General features: G+C 41.5%; 1 protein-coding gene across 1 annotated transcript; it reads left to right on the top strand.

The window, feature by feature from the left end:
* Positions 1–10,312: 10,312 nt before the first annotated feature.
* On the top strand, positions 10,313–18,361 carry LOC306793535 (hydroperoxide isomerase ALOXE3-like; the record flags this gene model as incomplete). The annotated part of the gene is made up of 14 exons (XM_079291178.1): positions 10,313–10,459; positions 12,697–12,901; positions 13,038–13,119; positions 13,242–13,364; positions 13,520–13,623; positions 14,366–14,538; positions 14,684–14,827; positions 14,931–15,134; positions 16,365–16,451; positions 16,614–16,780; positions 16,915–17,036; positions 17,163–17,263; positions 17,533–17,703; positions 17,826–18,361. 14 exons carry the CDS (start codon positions 10,313–10,315, stop codon positions 18,003–18,005), a joined length of 2,010 nt encoding a protein of 669 aa, XP_079147304.1. The 3' UTR covers positions 18,006–18,361.
* Positions 18,362–20,358: the final 1,997 nt, after the last annotated feature.

The following is a 20,358-nucleotide window of genomic DNA, read 5'->3' as shown; positions in this document are numbered from 1 at the left end:
TCCTCCATTTTGCCCCTCTTCACAGTGGACCGAGAGAAAGTGGAATACACAGTTCTAAGAAGAGTTTCCACATCTCGCATCATAGGTACATTTTTCCAGGCATCATCAATGCCCAAGTCCTCTCTATGGGCCACACAATGTTGTTCGGTTAGGTGTGGTATTTGGCGCTTTAACAAAGCTGCGACTCCGTTGTGTTTTCCTAGCATTACTGTGGCACCATCGGAGGTCAGCATCACCATTCTCTGCAGGTCCAGTCCATGTTTGGAGTAAAACTGAGTTATTGCCTGCACAATATCCCGAGCAGTGCATGCTGTCAGCTGGATGATGCCACCAAACACAGTTTTATAGTTAACATCATTTTCCTTCCTGTATTTAATATATAGGACTAGCATTTTGTGTACTGATATGTCTGTGCTCTCATCTACTATCAGGGTATGCCAGGGTGCATTTTTAACACTGCACATAGTCTCATTCTCATTGATTGAGTTCACAAATTCAAAGGCATAGTTTTTGCTTCGCCAGCTTTCTGGTATACTCACATACTTTGCCATGTGATCGTGGATTTGTTGAACTGACAGTATTGATGCATTCATTTTGATGGCTAGTAAAATGTTGTCAATGACAACTTTAACTTGCTTGGGGTCAGATTTTGTTTTGTGTGACAGCTCGTTCCTTTTCTCTCTGTCTTTTGCGTTTTCCTGCAATAATGTACCAATCCCCTGTCCCATCTTGAGTCTTCGTACAATTCCAACAGCTTTCAAATGACTTTTCTGCTGAATGTGACGCTTGAGGTAGTCCAACTTCCATTCAGTCCACATTTTTCCCTCGGAAAACTCATTTGCTACTTTAGCTTCGCTGCATGTTTTGCAGAGTAGACCCTTCTCACTCGAAAAAGAAATAATCTCACCCAGTTTCACCGCTTGTTCTTCTATTTGAACATACTCCGACAGCCATTCCATCTTAAAAGAACCACATTTCTTTTTTCCAATGGCTTGGTGAGTGGATGTGTCGCTGCCCGTTCGTTTCGCCATGATAAGGGGTTAGCATTTGCGTCTCGTAACTGCGCCGCACTGTTGTTAACTAGCTAACCTGCACGGCGCGAATGGGCAGGGCAATAGTGTCAATGCTATGATTGGCTGCGTAGCGTAAGTGAACCGAATCGTATCATTGGCTGGACACCTGTCACTCACTGAGTTACGTTGCAAAATAGTACAGAAAACAAAATTATTATTATTATTATTATTGGTTTAATTGATTAGATAAGATTAGGACTAATATTAGATATTAATTAATACGTTTATGTTGAATTTTATTTTATGCGCTGCATAGATTTTCTTGTGCGCTGAGAATGTGCGCTGAGAATGTGCGAGCAGTGCGCGATTGCTCAAGCGCGCAGCTTAGAGGGAACATTGGGCTGGGGGTAGTATCACCGGCTGGAGCTCCACCTGTCACTCTCGCTGCCTCAGATCTGCGGTCCCCCGGCAAGCTCCTCCCTCCAGCAGACCTGACACCGGTCCTAGCCTCTCTGCCATGCCCCGGGAGTATTTGGATTTAGGAGAGGCATTCAGCAAGGAGCGGGCTCTTTCACTCCCCCCTCATCGCCCCTACGATTGTGCTATTGACCTGCTCCCGGGTGCCCCACTTCCCACTAGTCGGCTATATAATCTCTCCCGGCCAGAACGCGAGTCTATGGAGAAATATAAAACTGAGTCAGTCGCCTCAGGAATCATACATCCCTCATCTTCGCCTGTGGGAGCGAGTTTCTTCTTCGTCTCCAAGAAGGACAAGAGCCTCCGTCCCTGCATCGATTTCAGAGGTTTGAATCAAATTACTATCAAGAATAAATATCCTTTGCCACTCATCTCGTCTGTTTTCAAATCCTTAGCTGGAGCTAAGATATTCACCAAGCTGGACCTACGCAACGCGTATCATCTGGTCCGAATTCGCGAGGGAGACGAGTGGAAGACGGCCTTTAACACCCCCTAGGGACACTTTGAATATCTGGTGATGCCGTTTGGATTGACCAATGCCCCTGCCGTCTTTCAGGCACTGGTTAATGATGTCCTCCGCGACTTCCTCAACCGTTTCGTGTTTGTGTATATTGACGACATTCTGATCTTCTCCCCGAATCCCCAGGAGCACACTAACCATGTCCGCCAGGTGCTGCAACGACTGTTGGAGAATCAGCTCTTCGTTAAGGCTGAGAAGTGCGAGTTCCACGTCTCCTCTGTGCAGTTCCTGGGCGTCTTCATTGAGGAGGGTCAGGTGAGAAAGGACCCCGAGAAGGTTAAAGCCGTAACGGAGTGGCCGGTGCCTACCTCACAAAAGAAGCTCCAGCAGTTTCTGGGGTTCGCTAACTTCTACAGACGGTTCATCCGGGACTACAGCCGAACGGCAGAACCGCTGACGCGACTCACCTCCTCCAAAGTGTTGTTTTCATGGACCCCAGAGGCCGACAGGGCTTTTTCTGCTCTCAAGGAGCGGTTCGCCTCGGCTCCAATCCTGGTCCACCCAGACGAGACACGGCAGTTTGTCGTCGAGGTGGACGCCTCCGACACCGGAGTCGGAGTCGTACTGTCTCAGCGGTCAGTTTCCGACTCTAAGCTCCATCCTTGTGCTTTCTTCTCCCGTAGACTTTCCCCTGCTGAGAGAAACTACAACGTGGGCAACCGAGAGCTGTTGGCTGTCAAGTTCGCCTTGGAGGAGTGGAGGGACTGGCTGGAGGGATCGGTGGTCCCCTTCATCGTTTGGACCGACCACCGAAATCTTGAGTATATCCACACGGCGAGACGCCTCAATTCTCGCCAGGCCCGTTGGGCTTTGTTCTTCGCCCACTTCAATTTCACCATCACCTATCGGCCAGGTCACAAGAACATGAAGCCGGATGCACTCTCCCGTCAGTTTGCCCCGGAAGGGGGGAACTCTAGTCCCGACACCATCCTGCTGGCTGCATACGTGCTCGGTGCTGTCACCTGGGAGATCGAGAGGGTGGTACGTGAGGCCCAGCAGGCTCAACCTGACCCTGGAGGGGGCCCTCCGAATCGTCTGTTTGTCCCTCCGTCCGTCTGCTCCCAAGTCCTGCGGTGGGCCCACGACTCGCGTCTCTCTGGTCACCCCGGCATCCGGCGGACTATAGACCGGCTCCGCCGCACCTTTTGGTGGCCGTCCCTCGAAGAGGAGACCCGTACGTATGTGCGGGCCTGCACTACGTGTGCCCGGAACAAGGCCTCGCACCGACCCCCCATGGGGCTACTACGGCCACTCCCTGTTCCACAACGTCCGTGGTCCCACATTGCGGTGGATTTCGTAACGGGTCTCTCCCCGTCAAACGGCAACACCGTCATTCTGACTGTGGTGGACCGGTTTCCAAAGGTGGCCCACTTCATTCCCCTACCCAAGCTTCCATCGGCCTGTGAGACCGCTGACCTACTGGTCCAACACGTCTTTAGGCTTCATGGCATTCCTGCGGACATAGTCTCGGACCGTGGCCCGCAGTTCTCATCCCAGGTATTGAAGGCATTCTGCCACACCCTCGGCGCCACAGCCAGTCTCTCCTCGGGATTCCATCCGCAAACTAACGGCCAGACGGAGAGGCTGAACCAGGAGCTCAGGCCAGCTGTCCTCCGGCGCATTGTCAGTCCGTACGGTTACCAGTCTGGTTCTAGTCTCCGTGAGTTTGAACAGTGTTTTCATGAACAGTTATTTCTAACCTTTCTGGCTGTCTGCAGCACTCCTGCCGCGCAGTCGATCCCCGGGAATTCACCTGTGCGCAGAGGCCGACCCGAGTAGTACCACGGAGTTCACCGGTCAGCATCCCTTGTTTTCATCCCGGACCGTTTCCAGCTGTGAGTAAGGTTGAGTTTCCCTCCCGACTCCGGAGGCTGCATCATCCTTCCTCGGTTGAGTTTCCCTCCCGACTCAGGGAGAACGGACAGGCTTTGGCCACTGGACACGGGGCCGTAGTCTGTTTGGATATTGTTGTCTGTTTAAGTCTGCAGCTATATATATATATATATATATATATAGATATATATATATATATATATATATATATATATATATATATATATATATATATATATATATATATATATATATAGATATAATAAAGATCTTGAAGGATTAATCTGCTGTGTGAGCGTGTGTTTGGGTCCATTTACTACACCACCACATAACACAGAGTGTTAACTCTTGCCTTTATGCTTTTAATGGTTTCATGTTAAGCACTTTGAATTACCTTGGTGTTGAAATGTGCTATACAAATTACAAGTACAAACATATACAGAAACAACACTGTTCATGCACAGCAGGGTAAGTCAATATATTGTTTCTTTTAGCTAAGTTAACATTTAACGTTTAACGTGTAACACCAACACCATGCAACTTAAAATCACACACTAAAAACACAATCTAATGGCATTTCATCTTTATGGTGCTGCACATCATACATTTAAATTCAGTTGTCAGAGTCTAACTCATTGCTTTTTAAAAGCTGTAATTTCAAATATTACCAGACAGGAATTGTTCTAATCAGGGCTTTTACTAGCCAGTTGGCATGGTTGTCTATCATCATGTACTTAGATGATGATCAAGGTTTCTAAATGTTTTTATATCAAAATGACGATTTAAGAATTTGCATTTTTGCAGAGAATTGGAGCATTCACTCTGCAATTTAGAGATCAAAATGTGTTTCTTTTTCGAGACAGTTTCCACAGACTGACCATGACTGAGTACAAGCTAGAGGTCACAACAGGTGACCAGCAATATGCAGGAACATGGGACCACATATTCATCACCTTATTTGGAACTGAAGGGCAGAGTGAGCGAACTGAGTTGGACAACTTTGGCATCGACTTTACAACTGGGACTGTAAGTTGAATCCTGTTGAACATCCTCAAATTAGGTCTGGGACAAAGTAATGATTTTTGTTCGTGCATACATATATGCTGGGGTAGTATTTGTCTTCATGACTAATTCAAGAAACGTTTACCTTTATGTAATTAATACACTTTAAGTCACTGTGAGGATAATTTTACTGGTTATGCAACAGTCTCAATTTAATACTGATGCCTCTATATGACATACATAAGTAAATGAGACCATGAGTGAGAAAATTGGCTATTTCTATGTAGTTATTGGTTATGCTTTTCATTGGTCCCACTGGCACCAAGTTGGCGGACATATGTTCTCTTTAGATGCTTGCCTATATCAACATACGTGCTGAACTGAGTTTGTTCAACACAAATCTTTTGGACACCGTTTTACGTGACACATACATTTGATCCATACTTTTCTAAATTTAGTATAGAAAATGTACGGACGAGTTCAGGTTCACATTTGGTTTTCATAAGGTGCGCCACACTAATTTATGAGTTGTCAAATTCTTCCTCAAGGTGTGGCCTATCTGACAAGATAGCCTGGAGCTCTGCAGGGGGTCCAAGGGTTCCTTCCCCGGGAATTGTGTTGCGTTAAACAAGCTCTATTTTGATGCTTATTTATATACTCCGACACCTACAATCAAAGTACATGTATACCGTACTTTCCAGCATATAAGCCGCTACTTTTTTTCACACGCTTTGAGACTGCGGCTTTTACAACGGTGCGGCTAATGTATGGATTCTTTCGTAGCTTTGCGCCGCCAACACATTTAACATAAATATGGATGAAGTACCTTTGACGTTTGACCTACCTCTCACTAGGACTGTTAACAAAAATGGTGAGACGTCCATCACGCTGAAAACAACTGGCCATGAGAGAACGCAGTTCACTTGTGTTCTGAGCTGCACAGCATCCGGACTAAAGCTTCCACTCATGGTGATTTTTAAGCGGATGACAATGCCAAAAGAAAAATTCCCGAAAGTAATCGCCGTGAAAGTCAACAAGAAAGGGTGGATGATAGAAAGCCTAATGACGGAATGGTTGAAGGAATACTACGGGAAGCGACCGGGTGGATCATTTCAAGCGTTGCTGCTAGCACAACAGCTAGCAGCTGTTGTGCTAGCAGCAACTGACGCCGCTGATGACCAGCGGCGTCATCAGCCCTATTAAGCGGCCAAGCCAGTTAGCCGTAAATGCTATTCAGAGCTACGAGCAACAACAGTTATTGCCTCGTTGCTTTTAGATTCTAATGAGAAGACACGCTGCTTCGTTTTACTTCTTCCATTTGGTAGCCTTGAGAGACCTTATTCTGTAAGTATGTCTGTATGAAGCATGAAAAGATGTGCGAAGATATATTATATTCGCTAATGCTAATCGCGGTTAGCATTTCCCCATTAGCGGAAATGTTAAAATTAGCTTAGAAGCTAGCGAGACAGACATGTTATGATGTTCAGAGAAGAAGATAACTTTAGTACCGGTACTGTTAAAAGCATCTTGCCGTTCAACGGGGACACCTGCGGCTTATAGACCAGTGCGGCGTATCTATGTACAAATTATGTAAGATCTACAAGTAGCCGAACAGATCCCAGGCCGAATGCCAGACCTAATACCTGTTACCTTATCATTAAAATAGATCAGGAATTTGTTGCAATCGTCAACAGAATAGCATGGTAAAGTGGAGACAGGCGGTGAAACAATTCCTCTAATTGTGTCAAACAGAATCTTGGGATTTCTCTTTGAAGAAGAGATTAGGTTGGCAAAATAAGCAGTTCTAGCTTCCTCTACTCTAGTATTAAAAGAAACTCTGAGGTATTTGAGATATAAACGATGCACTTCTAGCCCAGTAGCTTTCCAGAGCCGCTCTGTCCTGCGACACTTCTGTCTCACGCTACACACAGCGTCTGTCATCCACGGATTAGTGTTATCGGCAGCCCTGGTCCTTATTATACACATCGAGGGAAAAACTCACCAGTCACAATGCAAACGTCTACAACCCGAGTACAAACATAGACAGAAACAACACTGCTCATGCACAGCAGGGTAAGTCAATATATTGTTTCTTTTAGCTCAGTTAACATTTAATGTTTAACACCAACACCATGCAACTTACGTGTTATAATAATTTTTTGTTTGTTTAAATTCATATTAATCCTTATTTCCAGACAGGGAATTGCACCATGAGCACCAATTTCTCTCTGGGGAAACTTGTGCTGGTCAAGGTGGAGAAAGATCATTCTTTGTTCCACCCAGAAGATGAGTGGTACTTCTCCAAAATAGTGGTGAAGGTGAAGCCATTCTTTTCCCCTGTTACAGATGGATCTCCAGAGGAGAACTGGTGGAGTTGAGAGCAGGGAGAGGTCTGCTTCAAGTTCCCAAAATATTTGATGAAAGATACTTTAATATTGAGAGTGGGGCTGTTGCCGACTCTGCACACGGTTTACTGGTAAGAGTGAAAGTAATGTCAGGTCAAGCCCACTGATCCATTCGGCTGTTCAAGGGACAAATCCATTCGACAGATATGGGAGGACAAGATGTGCAGTCTGCCAAAACTCTAGTCTTTCGAGTTGCAAGTTTAAACCGGTGTTTCAGGTTTTAAAAATAAAATGTTTGTTTTTTGTGACTGTTTATTTTGTGAAGAGAAAGGGGAGTTTGTTAAGTGCTTAGTCAGAAACGGACGACAACGGAAAGTCAGGACTGCCGAGAAAATCATTGGTGCTCGTCTGCCCTCAAATCAGGACTTATACTCCTCCAGAGTCAGGAAACCCTTCACACCCTGAACACAACCTGTTTAAATCTCTCCCTTCTGGGAGGCGTTGATCAAAACACTACACTTGTAGTAATGTAAACAGGATAATCCTAGACAAAGTTAGGTGTTGACAATGTTTTTTGATACCTGTTGAAAATAAATTAGTTCATAAAACCAGGTACAACCAGGTTCAATTCAGGATTTATACTCCTGAGTCAGGAAACCCTTCACATCCTGAACACAACCTATTTGAATTTCTCCCTTCTGGGAGTGTTAGGGGGGTCTGGGGCCCACAGGGAGCAGGACTCAAAAGCAGACTCAAGGCGAGGTAGATAGGTTCCACGTACAAGTTCTTTACTTCGATTAGGTTCGGTACACAGGAGAGGCACACAGGGAAATATCGCGGATACAATCCTCAAACATCTCCGAGACAAACTGGCACAGGACAAGGAGGAAACACAGACTAAATACACAGGGGAACGAGGCCCAGGTGGAAGCAATGAGGGCGGGCTTGTAATCACCCAGGAGGACGGCACACGAGAGAGGGGGGGTGTCTGAAACGAGAGACAAGGTGAGTGACAAACACAACAGGAACATACTGTGGCAACAAACACTACCCCGAAGGTCTAGGCGTAACAGGGAGGAGCTACAGAACATTGTACGCCAACAACCAGACACAAGAACAGTTCCTACCCCACAGGCTGTCACTCTGATGTACAGTTACTGTCATACACCGTCATCAATCCAGTAACACCCAAATATACACTGCTGCTGTAATAGATTATACAGTTTCTGAAGCACAATTTGCTTTTGAAAATTTATATATCTGTCACTATAAATATACATCCTACACACTGTTTATACAGAATATAGTCATCTTTAAATATGCATACTGTACATAATAGTTCAGTCCATGTATATCTATTTGATATTGTAGCGTGAACGGGTCCTGCCCAACGGAAAGAAGGGCAGGATCGCACCTAACACGGTGATAACTCCGTCAGTAGTCCGAACAACCTTAGGGGATTCGTGTCCCTCTGAAGAGTCGGAAATTTACCTTCGGCCTTTTATCTCACCCCATAGCTGAATCGTTAGGATTTCGGAATTATTGTCTTTCTGAGAGTCTTGTACAGCTACGCCTGAGGCGCTCTCAGTAGGATGTAACACTAACACCCAGTATGAATAGTTACGTAGATCGTCTATACTTTACTTTTGCCTACTTTAGTTTTCTCAGCATTTTTGACTAACACTGCCAAGTCATCACCCAGGGAACTTACCTGACGCTCCTCTGGTAGAGTCAGTCGTCACTAATATATCACAAGTTTCCGGGACAGGGGAAGAGGGGTAACTTAATCTAAAAAAACAGAGTCTTCAGTTTGAGTCCCAGACACTTACAAATGGTAAAGGCTGTGGATTTATTACAGTTTTCTCAAAACAGTCACATAAAACAATTTCAACTCAATGAAAGTCTAAGTGGTGCAAAATATATCAGTCACTGTAAGCTGTCTTGTGACAGCAGAAATGTCTCACACGGTCTTCTACAAAAGAAGAGTAGTCCAGTCTCTACAACTGGAGAAGAAGCTCTTTCTCTGAGTTCTACTGCTGCCTTTTATGCTCGTCTGAGGCTGGCACCTCAAAATCATGCATCACTCACACATGAGGAGTCCTGTTTCTGGATTAACAACAGGATGTTTAAACGGTTTGATCCTGTTTGAACCGGATGTATATGGCATGAGTGACTTTCTTACATAAAAAGTTACAGAAATTCTAAAAGGTTATAAAAAGTGTAAACAAGTGATATGTTGTGATGGTTATAATAAGTGTAAAGTTATATGTTGTGATGGTTATAATAAGTGTAAAGTTATATGTTGTGTTGGTTATAAAAAGAAAGCAAGTTATATGTTCTGATGGTTATACTTCTATGCTTTCATATTTTTCTACAATCTCTTAACAGTAGGTATGTATGTGCACAATTTGTTTTGTTTACGATTGACTTGTAAATACACGTTTTATTTCTTATTATCTGTCCAGCTTTGTTGTCCTTGTCCCTTATTTATATTTCTGTGTAAGTAGTAGTAGTAGCAGTAGCAGTAGCAGTAGTAGTGGTAGTGGTAGTAGTAGTATAGAATTTCAGTGGTAGGACCATAACGCATGGTTTAGTTCAGCTGCTGATGACCCTCTACACAGCTACACGTATATCAGCTGAAAACAAGAAACAACATTTTTAATTGACATTTACAACACCTCTTATGTCAATACACAGTGAGGGAGGTACTTAAAAGAAGGTTGAAGTCAGGGTGGAGGAGCTTATAAGAGCCAACAAGCAGGAACACAGTTCACAGAACAGCTTCAAACTGAAGGTATGGGTAGGAACTTTCCTTATCTTTCCTCATGGTATAAAAGTAGATTATCTACACTTGTAGTAATGTAAACAGGATAATCCTAGACAAAGTTAAGTGTTAAAAATGTTTTTTTGATACCTGTTGACAAAAGAAATTGAGTTTAGAAAAACTATCAAAAGTTTTTGGGAAATAAATTATTTACAAATTTTAAAACGTTTTATACAAGTGGTATCAAAACATATATACACTGTCATTGATGCATTTTTTGAAGATAATTGGAGCATTCACTCTGCAATTTAGAGATCTAAATGTGTTTATTTTTCGAGACAGTTTCCACAGACTGACCATGACTGAGTACAAGCTAGAGGTCACAACAGGTGACAGGCAATATGCAGGAACATGGGACAACATATTCATCACCTTATTTGGAACTGAAGGGCAGAGTGAGCGAACTGAGTTGGACAACTTTGGCATCGACTTTGCAACTGGGACAGTAAGTTGAATCCTGTTGAACATCCTCAAATTAGGTCTGGGACAAAGTAATGATTTTTATTCATGCATGCATATGTGCTGGGGTAGTATTTGTCTTCATGACTAATTCAAGAAACGTTTACCTTTATGTAATTAATACACTTTAAGTTCCTGTGAGGATCATTTTAGTGGTTATGCAACCATCTCAATATAATACTGATGCCTCTATATGACCTACATAAGTAAATGAGACCATGAGCGAGAAAATTGGCGATTTCTATGTAGTTATTGTTTATGCTTTTCATTGGTCCCACTGGCACAGAGTCTGTCCAGTCTTGGCGGACATATGTTCTCTTTAGATGCTTGCCTATATCAACATACGTGCTGAACTGAGTTTGTTCAACACAAATCTTTTGGACACCGTTTTATGTGACACTTACCGTATACATTTGATCCATACTTTTCTAAATTTTGGATATAAAATGTACGGACGAGTTCAGGTTCACATTTGGTTTTTCATAAGGTGCGCCACACTAATTTATGAGTTGTCAAATTCTTCCTCAAGGTGTGGCCTATCTGACTAGATAGCCTGGAGCTCTGCAGGGGGTCCAAGGTATCCTTCCCCGGGAATTGTGTTGCGTTAAACAAGCTCTATTTTGATGCTTATTTATGTACTCCGACACCTACAATCAAAGTACATGTATCATCATTTTTTTTTTAAATCAAGTGTGTAACACAAAAACTGGTTAACTTTACATATTAATTATGAATTGACCCTTCACTAAACCCCACCCCCCTTGGTTACTGTTGCCTGTCAAAGTGGCGTTCTCAACACTATGGAAATGGAAATAATTGTTCAGAAATATCAGAGAGAAGTAGACAGAAAGGACTACACTGTGCATTTGAGAGCTAAGGTTACATTCACAATGTAATTTGTTGGCTGAGTGTTGTGAATGAACATGAAATTATCATTATTATACACATCGTGGGAAAAGCTCATCAGTCACAATGCAGACGTCTACACCCGAGTACAAACATATACAGAAACAACACTGTTCATTTGGGGTGGGAATCACCAGAGATCCCGCGATACGATATTATCACGATACTGCGATATTATCACGATTCTGCGATATTTTGAGTGTTGCGATAACATAGGCCTATATTGCGATTTATTACTTTTTTGAACTTCAAATGATGTCCCCAAAGGAAAACTGTGTCAACATGTTTTATCCAATAAGATAAAGTTTTCAGTCTGTTCATCTCACTTCAATCATTTTTATTGCAGCAAAATATCAAGCAGCAATGTCAAGCAGACATACTGACCAACAATGTCATAAATGTTGCATGAACCTGACAAACTGAACTGTTTGTATTACTACATAGTCCAACTTAACTAAATGCAAACGTGTGGACTCAGTATATGAACTATAACTTATATAAGTAGGATATAAGAGTTATATAACTCAGTGTAACTTGCGATGCGTGGACGTCGAGGGTAGAGAGACAGTTATGCTCTGCACTCTCCCCATGAGCCTGGCTGCTGTTGGCAGATTTAACCCCGTTGTGAGGCCAGATGTCTCTATCTTTGTTTTGACCAACTTCCTACCAATCACACTGACCCGAAACTTTTGCTGACCTCACCAGAAAACAACTCAGCACCATCTAGTGGATAGTTTATATCATAAAAGATCAATACTTGGCCTCCGTATTTCACAATACTGTGCTGTATCGATTTTTTCCCCCACCCCTACTGTTCATGCACAGCAGGGTAAGTCAATATATTGTTTATTTTAGCTAAGTTAACATTTAATGTTTAACGTGTAACACCAACACCATGCAACTTAAAATCACACACTAAAAACACAATCTAATGGCATTTCATCTTTGTGGTGCTACAGTCACATAATACATTTAAATTCAGTTGTCAGAGTCTAAGTCATTGCTTTTTAAAAGCTGGAATTTCAAATATTACCAGACAGGATTTGTTCTATAAAGGGCTTTTACGAGCCAGTTGGCATGGTTGTCTATCATCATGTACTTAGATGATGATCAAGGTTTCTAAATGTTTTATATCAAAATAACGATTTAAGAAGACTGTCCGGTCTGTGTGGACGTTTGTACTCCTTAGACACTTACGTATATCATGTTATATTAAATATTATCAGTTAAATGTGTATTGACAACACTCTAACATACATGTTAAACTGTATTATAATGTATTTGTTTGTTTAAATTCATATTAATCCTTATTTCCAGACAGGGAATTACACCATCAGCACCAATTTGTCTCTGGGGAAACTTCTGCTGGTCAAGTTGGAGAAAGATCCTTCTTTGATCATCCCAGAAAATGAGTGGTACTTCTCCAAAATAGTGGTGACGACACCTGAAGGAGAAGCCATTCTTTTCCCCTGTTACAGATGGATCTCCAGAGGAGAACTGGTGGAGCTGAGAGGCGGGAGAGGTCTGCTTCAAGTTCCCAAAATATTTGATGAAAGATACTTTGTTAAGATTTATAGATATCACTACTTTTCACAGGTTTGTTTTGGTGCGTTTGTCTTTTAAAACTTTACTGATGTTATGTTCTTTTCATGCCTCAGCGTTGAAGGCTTTTGAGGAGGACCATCCCATGTTGATTGACCATCGCAAACAGGAGCTGATACATAGCAAGAGCTTTTACCAGTAAGTTTTTATGTGAGCAGTACAGTATGTACCAGGAGCTGCTTTTATAGTCTCAGAAGCTTCATCTGGAGAAATTTATACTTTTGGTAACTTTGATTTTTTTGTTTTTGTTTGTTTTACAGATGGACCACTTTAGCTGAAGGACTACCCTACATCAGCAGCTTCAAGAATGTGTCTGATCTCCCAGCTGAAGTCCGCTTCTCTAAGTCCAAAGAAACCGAAGTAGATAATGTGAAAAGGGAAAAGTAGGTCTACATCGTATAAAATGGACACAACCAGGCTCGATTATCGTCACATTGTCTATGTTTTGAGACAAAAAGTAAATTTGAAACAATAATATCAGTATAATGTTTAATCATGTATTCTGGATATATTTTTTTTTTACCCTGTCTTACTTCAGTGGTATTGAACTCATACTCAAGGGGCTGCTTGGATCTAAAGAACAATGGGAAAGCATTGATGACATGAAAAACATCTTCCGGTGGAAAAAGACAACTATGTCAGGTAGATTGTTTTTCCCCATTATCCACATCTGCAGCGCAACTCACAACAATAATGTCATTGTCATCATTTCATAACAAGTGAATATGAGCATTTGGCAGACACTATCATCAGTTCCAATGTCACAACAGTTCTTTCTACAACACTGCTTGATACAAATACAATATGTATGAAAACAGTTCAAGAAAGGTTGATACACTGCTTCTTAAATGAATGAAGTGGACTCGGCACTAATATATCTGTAATCCATCTAGGATTTGAAATAAAATGTAAAATCATCCCAAAATGTAAACCCAAGGAACACTTCTAACTAGAAAGGTGCACTCAGCAGAGTGTAGATATCAGCTAGGTGTGTCTAAACAACTGAATACAACCCATAATTGGCTGTAACATTTATTGTATGATTATGAATTTACTTTGAAATATGGTCTGATAAAGGACCATTAAAGAAACAACAGAAACCCTGTGTGATAGCACCATCCAACATCTATTGTCAGTTTTGAATGAAATTCTACTGTATCTTAAATGTCAATTGCATAATGTTCTCCATTAAAATGAGTTAACGATGTCTAATTACATTAGATTGGATGTTGTTCCTGTCGGGTAAAACAATTCATTTTCCACAAAGTAAAAATCTCTCAGGAACAAACCAGCAATGACTATGATCAACATGTACTTCAAAAAAGTTAGACATCAGATAGATATTTAGATATTATATGAAATATCATATTTGCAATTCTTCCAGAGTATGTTACAGAGCACTGGAAGGATGATGACTTTTATGGATTCCAGTTTCTGAACGGAGTCAATCCCAATGTGATCAAGCGCTGCTCAGAGCTTCCCCCAAACTTTCCAGTCACAGAGAAGATGGTGAAGCCGTTCCTGGAAGAAAAAAGCTCTCTGAAGAAGGAGCTGAAGGTATGAAAGCAGAGTGGCTTTACTTTGGAGATAATCTTTGCTTTTGGAGACGATATTTGTGTTTCATCCCAATATCACATGTGTGATCTGTGAAACCTATTGATGTCTTAAACACTTCTTCCCTCTGTCTTTCATTCCCATACAGAAAGGCAATATATTCCTCTATGACCAGAAGAAGATGGATGGAATACCCGCTAGAGCCTATCATGGTGAACCTCTGCACGTGACTCCTGGTCTCTGTTTGCTCTACGTGAACCCAGAAAACAAACTGATGCCCATTGCAATACAGGTCTATTCACATGATCATATTACATCCCGTAGTACATTACTGTCTCTTCAAAAGTCCAGTTGCACTATTTTAACAAACAAAAACTAAATATATTTTTTTTCAGTTGCATCAACAACCTGCTGAGCTGAACCCCATCTTCCTGCCCAGTGACCCAGAGACTGACTGGCTGCTTGCCAAGATGTTTCTTAAAAATGCTGATGCCCTGGATCATCAATCAGTCCAACACCTCATGAAAACTCACTTCCTGGCAGAGGTCTTTACTGTCGCTGCTCTCCGCAGCTTCTCTGTGATTCATCCCCTCTATAAGGTGCTGGTGCACTTCTTTTATCTATTCCCTTGATCAGAACTGATGATCTGACTTTTTATTGATGGAGTCTTTTAAGATATGATTAATGACAAATCAGAAAATTTCTTGTCAGAATCTCTTGGTGTGAAAAGAAAAATGACAAAATATGTACATCTGAATATTCATCACAGAAAGAGCAGTCTGTGTTTGTGTCTTTTTAGAATATCTGCATGTAGTGGGTAATAATCATGAATAATTATGAAAAATGTATGAACTGAGTATAAGCACCCTACCCTTCCAATATATTACATCAACAAAACCATTCCAAAATGCCATGACATATGAAAGTACAGTCAAATTGGAAAGTCGTTTCACATATTGCTCAACATCCTTCAGAAAAACAACAAAATATGTTTCTGATAGATCCGATTTCATTTCATTTTATCCTTTTTCTTTTATTTTTAGGGATTTATTCAGGTTTATACATAGAATGATTTAATATATGCTGTATTAGAGAACTTTTCTGATCACATGACACGTTTACAAATCAGTGTGAATTGGTTAAGAAACACCATAAAACAGCAACATTCCTTGTTCGAGTTACAGCCAGGAACCTTTGTTGCTTGTCAATTCCCTCTCTGTCCCGTCCCATGTTTCCTGTCTGTATCGGAGAGAGAGTTATTCCAGTTTTTAACATTCCTTGTGAGTCATTAAACATGTAGTTACATGTATCTGAAGAAATCTGCCCTTGGAAGCATGAAAACATTTCTCACTTCACTTCAGATTATTAGTTTGCAAATGTTGCGTTTTTGATGTTATGTTCGTGAAGTCCACAGTCTGACCACTTTTTAATGCCTATATCTATATGGGATGTTGCCCTTCTGATATAAGTCATTAAGACGAAAGAATAAATTTGCGTATGATTCTTCAAATTTTTGAAGTGAACCTTGGCCCGCCACCATTTGAGTATCTTTTATAGAAAAGACAGCACATCAAGCAGAGACGCTTTTCCCGAGTAAACCAATTGTGTATGTGTTCGTTCTAGTAAGCAACGGTCTTAATAGTGCAGACCAAGATATATTTGGGAGTCCAGCCCCACTATTTTATTTAGATAACTGTAATATTCTATCCAAAATAAGATTTCTAATGAGAATGTTAGCTTATGGATTTCTTTGGTGATCAACACAAACAAGATGTGCTGCCTACAACATCGTAACATGACTTTTAAAATATTTCCCTTTGTCTGCACAGCTGCTGTTTCCACACTTCCGGTACACTCTGCCCACAAACACGAAAAGCCGCACATTTCTTTTGGGACCTGAAGCCGCTCTAAGTACAGTATGGCTCTGTAAAATACATATTTCTGAAAATTCAAACTACTCCAAATAGATTGCACTGTTGCAAGACAAAGTTATACCTTTGACTTTTTAACAATGCATAATTATTTTATTTCAAGAAATGTGTCTCATGGTAACTATTTGTGCATTATTGATTTATTAGAGTTCACTGGGATATGACGGAGTGATGGAGCTCATGAGAAGGGCTCTCTCTGAAATGACCTACAGCTCCCTCTGTCTGCCAGAGAACATCATTGCACGAGGACTGGAATCCATCCCCAACTTCTACTACAGAGATGATGGCCTGAAGCTGTGGAACATCATCAACAGGTTATCTTTCAATAAATATCACATCTGTCCAGACCGATTTATTCTACAAGCAACAGCTGAGAGTCATTCAGTCTTGTTCACATCCAAACATTTAATTATTTTTAACATTTAATCTAATTATTTTGTGTTCATAGCTTTGTGAAGGCAGTAGTGGGGTACTACTATCCCTCAGACAGTGAAGTACGTAAAGACACCGAGCTGCAGGAATGGATCAGTGAGATATTCACACATTGCGTCTTAGGAAACACAGCCTCAGGTATTTAACCCATGCTGTGACGTCATTTGTAAACACAAGATATATAAAATCTCAATAGTAGCCTTTAATATTTAACGAAGACAGGGATTGCCAATAATTAACTCACAGTAATTGTGCTACCAACAGGGTTTCCAGCAAGCTTTCATACTGTCGAGGAGGTGATCAAATTCATCACCATGCTGATCTTCACAGTGACGGGTCAACATGCTGCTGTAAACAATGGACAGGTAATTAGTTGGGACAATGGAATATGTATTGATGTTTGATCAAGTGCAAGTTTGCTTTAATAATTCAAATTTATGAACATTTGGCAGGTCTGCAATCTGGTTATTATTCATTCCATTGTTTTCTTTCGCTGAGCATTACAATGGTGCAATGGTTGAATTCCCAATGTAGATTTACATAATTATTTTTGTGATGTTTGACATTCAAATAATTGTGTTGAATTAGTTTTGTATCAATGATGTTACATATTGAAATGTCTCTCATAACTTAGTTTGACTACTTCTCCTGGGCACCAAATGAGTCACTCCTGCTGCGCAAACCTCCTCCAACCACTAAGGGGCAGTCAAGCATGAAGACTATTTTGGAGACCCTCCCAGATGTTGGTGACACAGTCAGCATTGCAGCAATAGCCTGGCTACTTGCAGAGAAGTACACTGACACGGTAGGTTTGGTGATGATAAACGGTCATTATAACTCGTCCACATTTTAAATGTTTAAAATAAATTGTACAAAGCACAATACTGTGTCAATCAGATTTACAGTTTCGTTTTGTCCTTTTGGCAGGTTCTCATTGGTGCATACCCCGATGAACGATTCCAAGAGCCTGCTCCAAAGCAGATGATGAAGGAATTCCAAGCAGAGTTGTCCGACCTCAGTGAAGCAATTTCAACAAGAAACTTGCAGCTTGAAATACCCTACATATACCTGAACCCTACTGAGATCGAGAACAGTATTGCTATTTAGCTCCGCCTGATAAGCCTTTTATTTCTCTGCATTAGGCAACAATATCAATACCTTTTTAACACCTGTCTTGCATGCTAGGTTGTGGGTTAAACTCTGGAAGACTATACTCGAGGCTGTATCATGTTAAGTCAGCCAATGATAGGGCACCTGTATCTTTGTGTGAATTATATTCCACATGTTGAGTAATAACTTAAATGAGCAGTTTAGGTAGCAAATGCTGATGTTCTCTCCAAAAATGGTCACAGCTAATTTCCTCACACTTGTTATTATGATAAATTGACCACATATTGGGAATCTAAAGGGTTATTTCTGGCATGTAAACATATTAAACCTTAATAAAGTGACATATAATCAGCTTTTCTCTTGCCTCAAAATCTTGCAAGACTCATGGCTGGTCTCAAGGTACTCAATCCCAATGTACTCTGGGGCACTTCATTATTACCTCTTTATTATCAAACTATTACCCCACTATTGATATATCATACTGTACTATATGGTATTACCGAGCTGTAACGTAAAGTGCTACATGTTTTGGGTTTGTTTGTTACTGCTGTTGCGTTTCTATTTTCACCTTTTGCATATAACTGGCTTAAGGCCATTACTTCTAAACAATATCTTACAGGTGAATGAGGGGTGATGGGAGGGATGCATCGCGCATTTGTGATTTGTATTCATTGTGTACCCTGGGGGTGCGCGAGGTGCTTCTAGGGGGTGCGCGAGAGGTAAAATGTAATGGTGGTCTAATGGTGTAATAATTAATATTAAAAATAAAATTCACAAAGTAAAAACATGAATGTAACAGACTGTCTCGTGTTTGTCGTTCTGGTGTTGACGATGATATGTCACTTGAGTGTTTCCGTAGCGAAGGCGCAACCCCCGCCTCTGGCCAAAGGAGAAAACAATAATAAAGAGAGTAGCCGTGGGCTGATACAAGATGTCTAATCTCCCGACTCCAGTTATTACTGTATGATAAGTGCCCTTATACACGAACCCAAGACGCTCGGTTACACGCATTATAAAAATCCGCCTTGTAAGATTTAAATTTAAAATTAAAGACATTCATGCAAATATGATAAACTGGCTGAAAATCGGGGAAACTGTCAGGTGGGACATCTGAAGCTATCAGTCATAAAAGAGAGCGAGAGCGAGAGCGAGAGCGAGAGCGAGAGCGAGAGCGAGAGCGAGAGCGAGAGAAGGGGGGGAATCGGAGGCGAGAGGAACGGAGAGGTGTGTTGGGGAGAGACCGGGAGAAGAAATCGACCGGGAGTCAGAGGAAGATGAGACGGAGGAAGGAGGAAGGGATTGCACAGACAAATCGGGAGCACATAGGCCCATCGCGGAGTCAAGGTAAAAAAGAGAGAGCATCAGACTGGGAAAAAAAAGAGGAAATATGATGAAAAGTATCTGTGTCTGGGCTTCACTTGGATTGCCAATGCAGATTGCCCAAAGCCACAGTGCGTGGTGTGCAGTGAGGTTCTGGCTAGCAGCTGTCTGAAACCCTCTTATTTACTTCGCCACCTGAACACCAAGCATGCCAGTGCAAGTCAAAAGCCCCTTACATTTTTTAATATCGAAATTGGAGGAGTAACAAAACAGCCAAAAACAACTGCAGTCTCATTCTATGTGTGGTTAATTGTAAATTAAATGTGATGCAATCTGCCTCTGAGCTTGTGCGTGTGTCCTCGCCATCCTGATTGCTCCTTAAAAGTGAAGCCTTGTGTAACTGAAAGTTATTGAAACTTTGTTGCAGTGTTTCAGGGCGTTTTCACACCTTCAGTTCGTTTGCTTTGTTCTGATTCAGGGTTTAATATGATACAATGTTGCAGTTGCCCCTTTGTTCGGTTTGTGTTCACACTGCAACATTTAACAGCGGACTAAATATTGTAAACAAACGCCACGCGCGAGCAAACTGTTCTCTCATTGGTCCGATTTCTATCAGGCTATAAATAGGCTCTGTTGCTTCTTCTTTTTTTAAGGTGTGGGGGATTGGGGGTGCATGAACCCGGTCGGGATGTAGAAGGGGGTGCGCGGCCTAAAAGGTTTGGGAACCGCTGCTGTAAACAATCTGTGACATTAAATGAAATCCTCTGTCTGTCTGTCTGTCTGTCTGTCTGTCTGTCTGTCTGTCTGTCTGTCTACCTATTGAGATTTAAAGAGTTCACTCTGATATGGGTGATGTATGGCACGCGGTAATTCTGACAGAGTGGGACTTCATTCTTTCTGCCCCTTCCTTGCTGTAAACGACACGATCCGATTTATTTTTAGATTACACCTTACAGTCAATGGGCCACGCAGACTGAATACAAGAGCTACAATATAGACTATAATAACCCAAGCCCGCCATACTAAACGA

The sequence above is a fragment of the Melanostigma gelatinosum genome (genome assembly GCF_949748355.1).
Source record: "Melanostigma gelatinosum genome assembly, chromosome: 19".
NCBI classification, from domain to species: Eukaryota; Metazoa; Chordata; class Actinopteri; order Perciformes; family Zoarcidae; genus Melanostigma; species Melanostigma gelatinosum.
The sequence above is the reverse complement of the archived record's forward strand: the minus strand, read 5'-3'. Positions and strand labels throughout refer to the sequence as shown.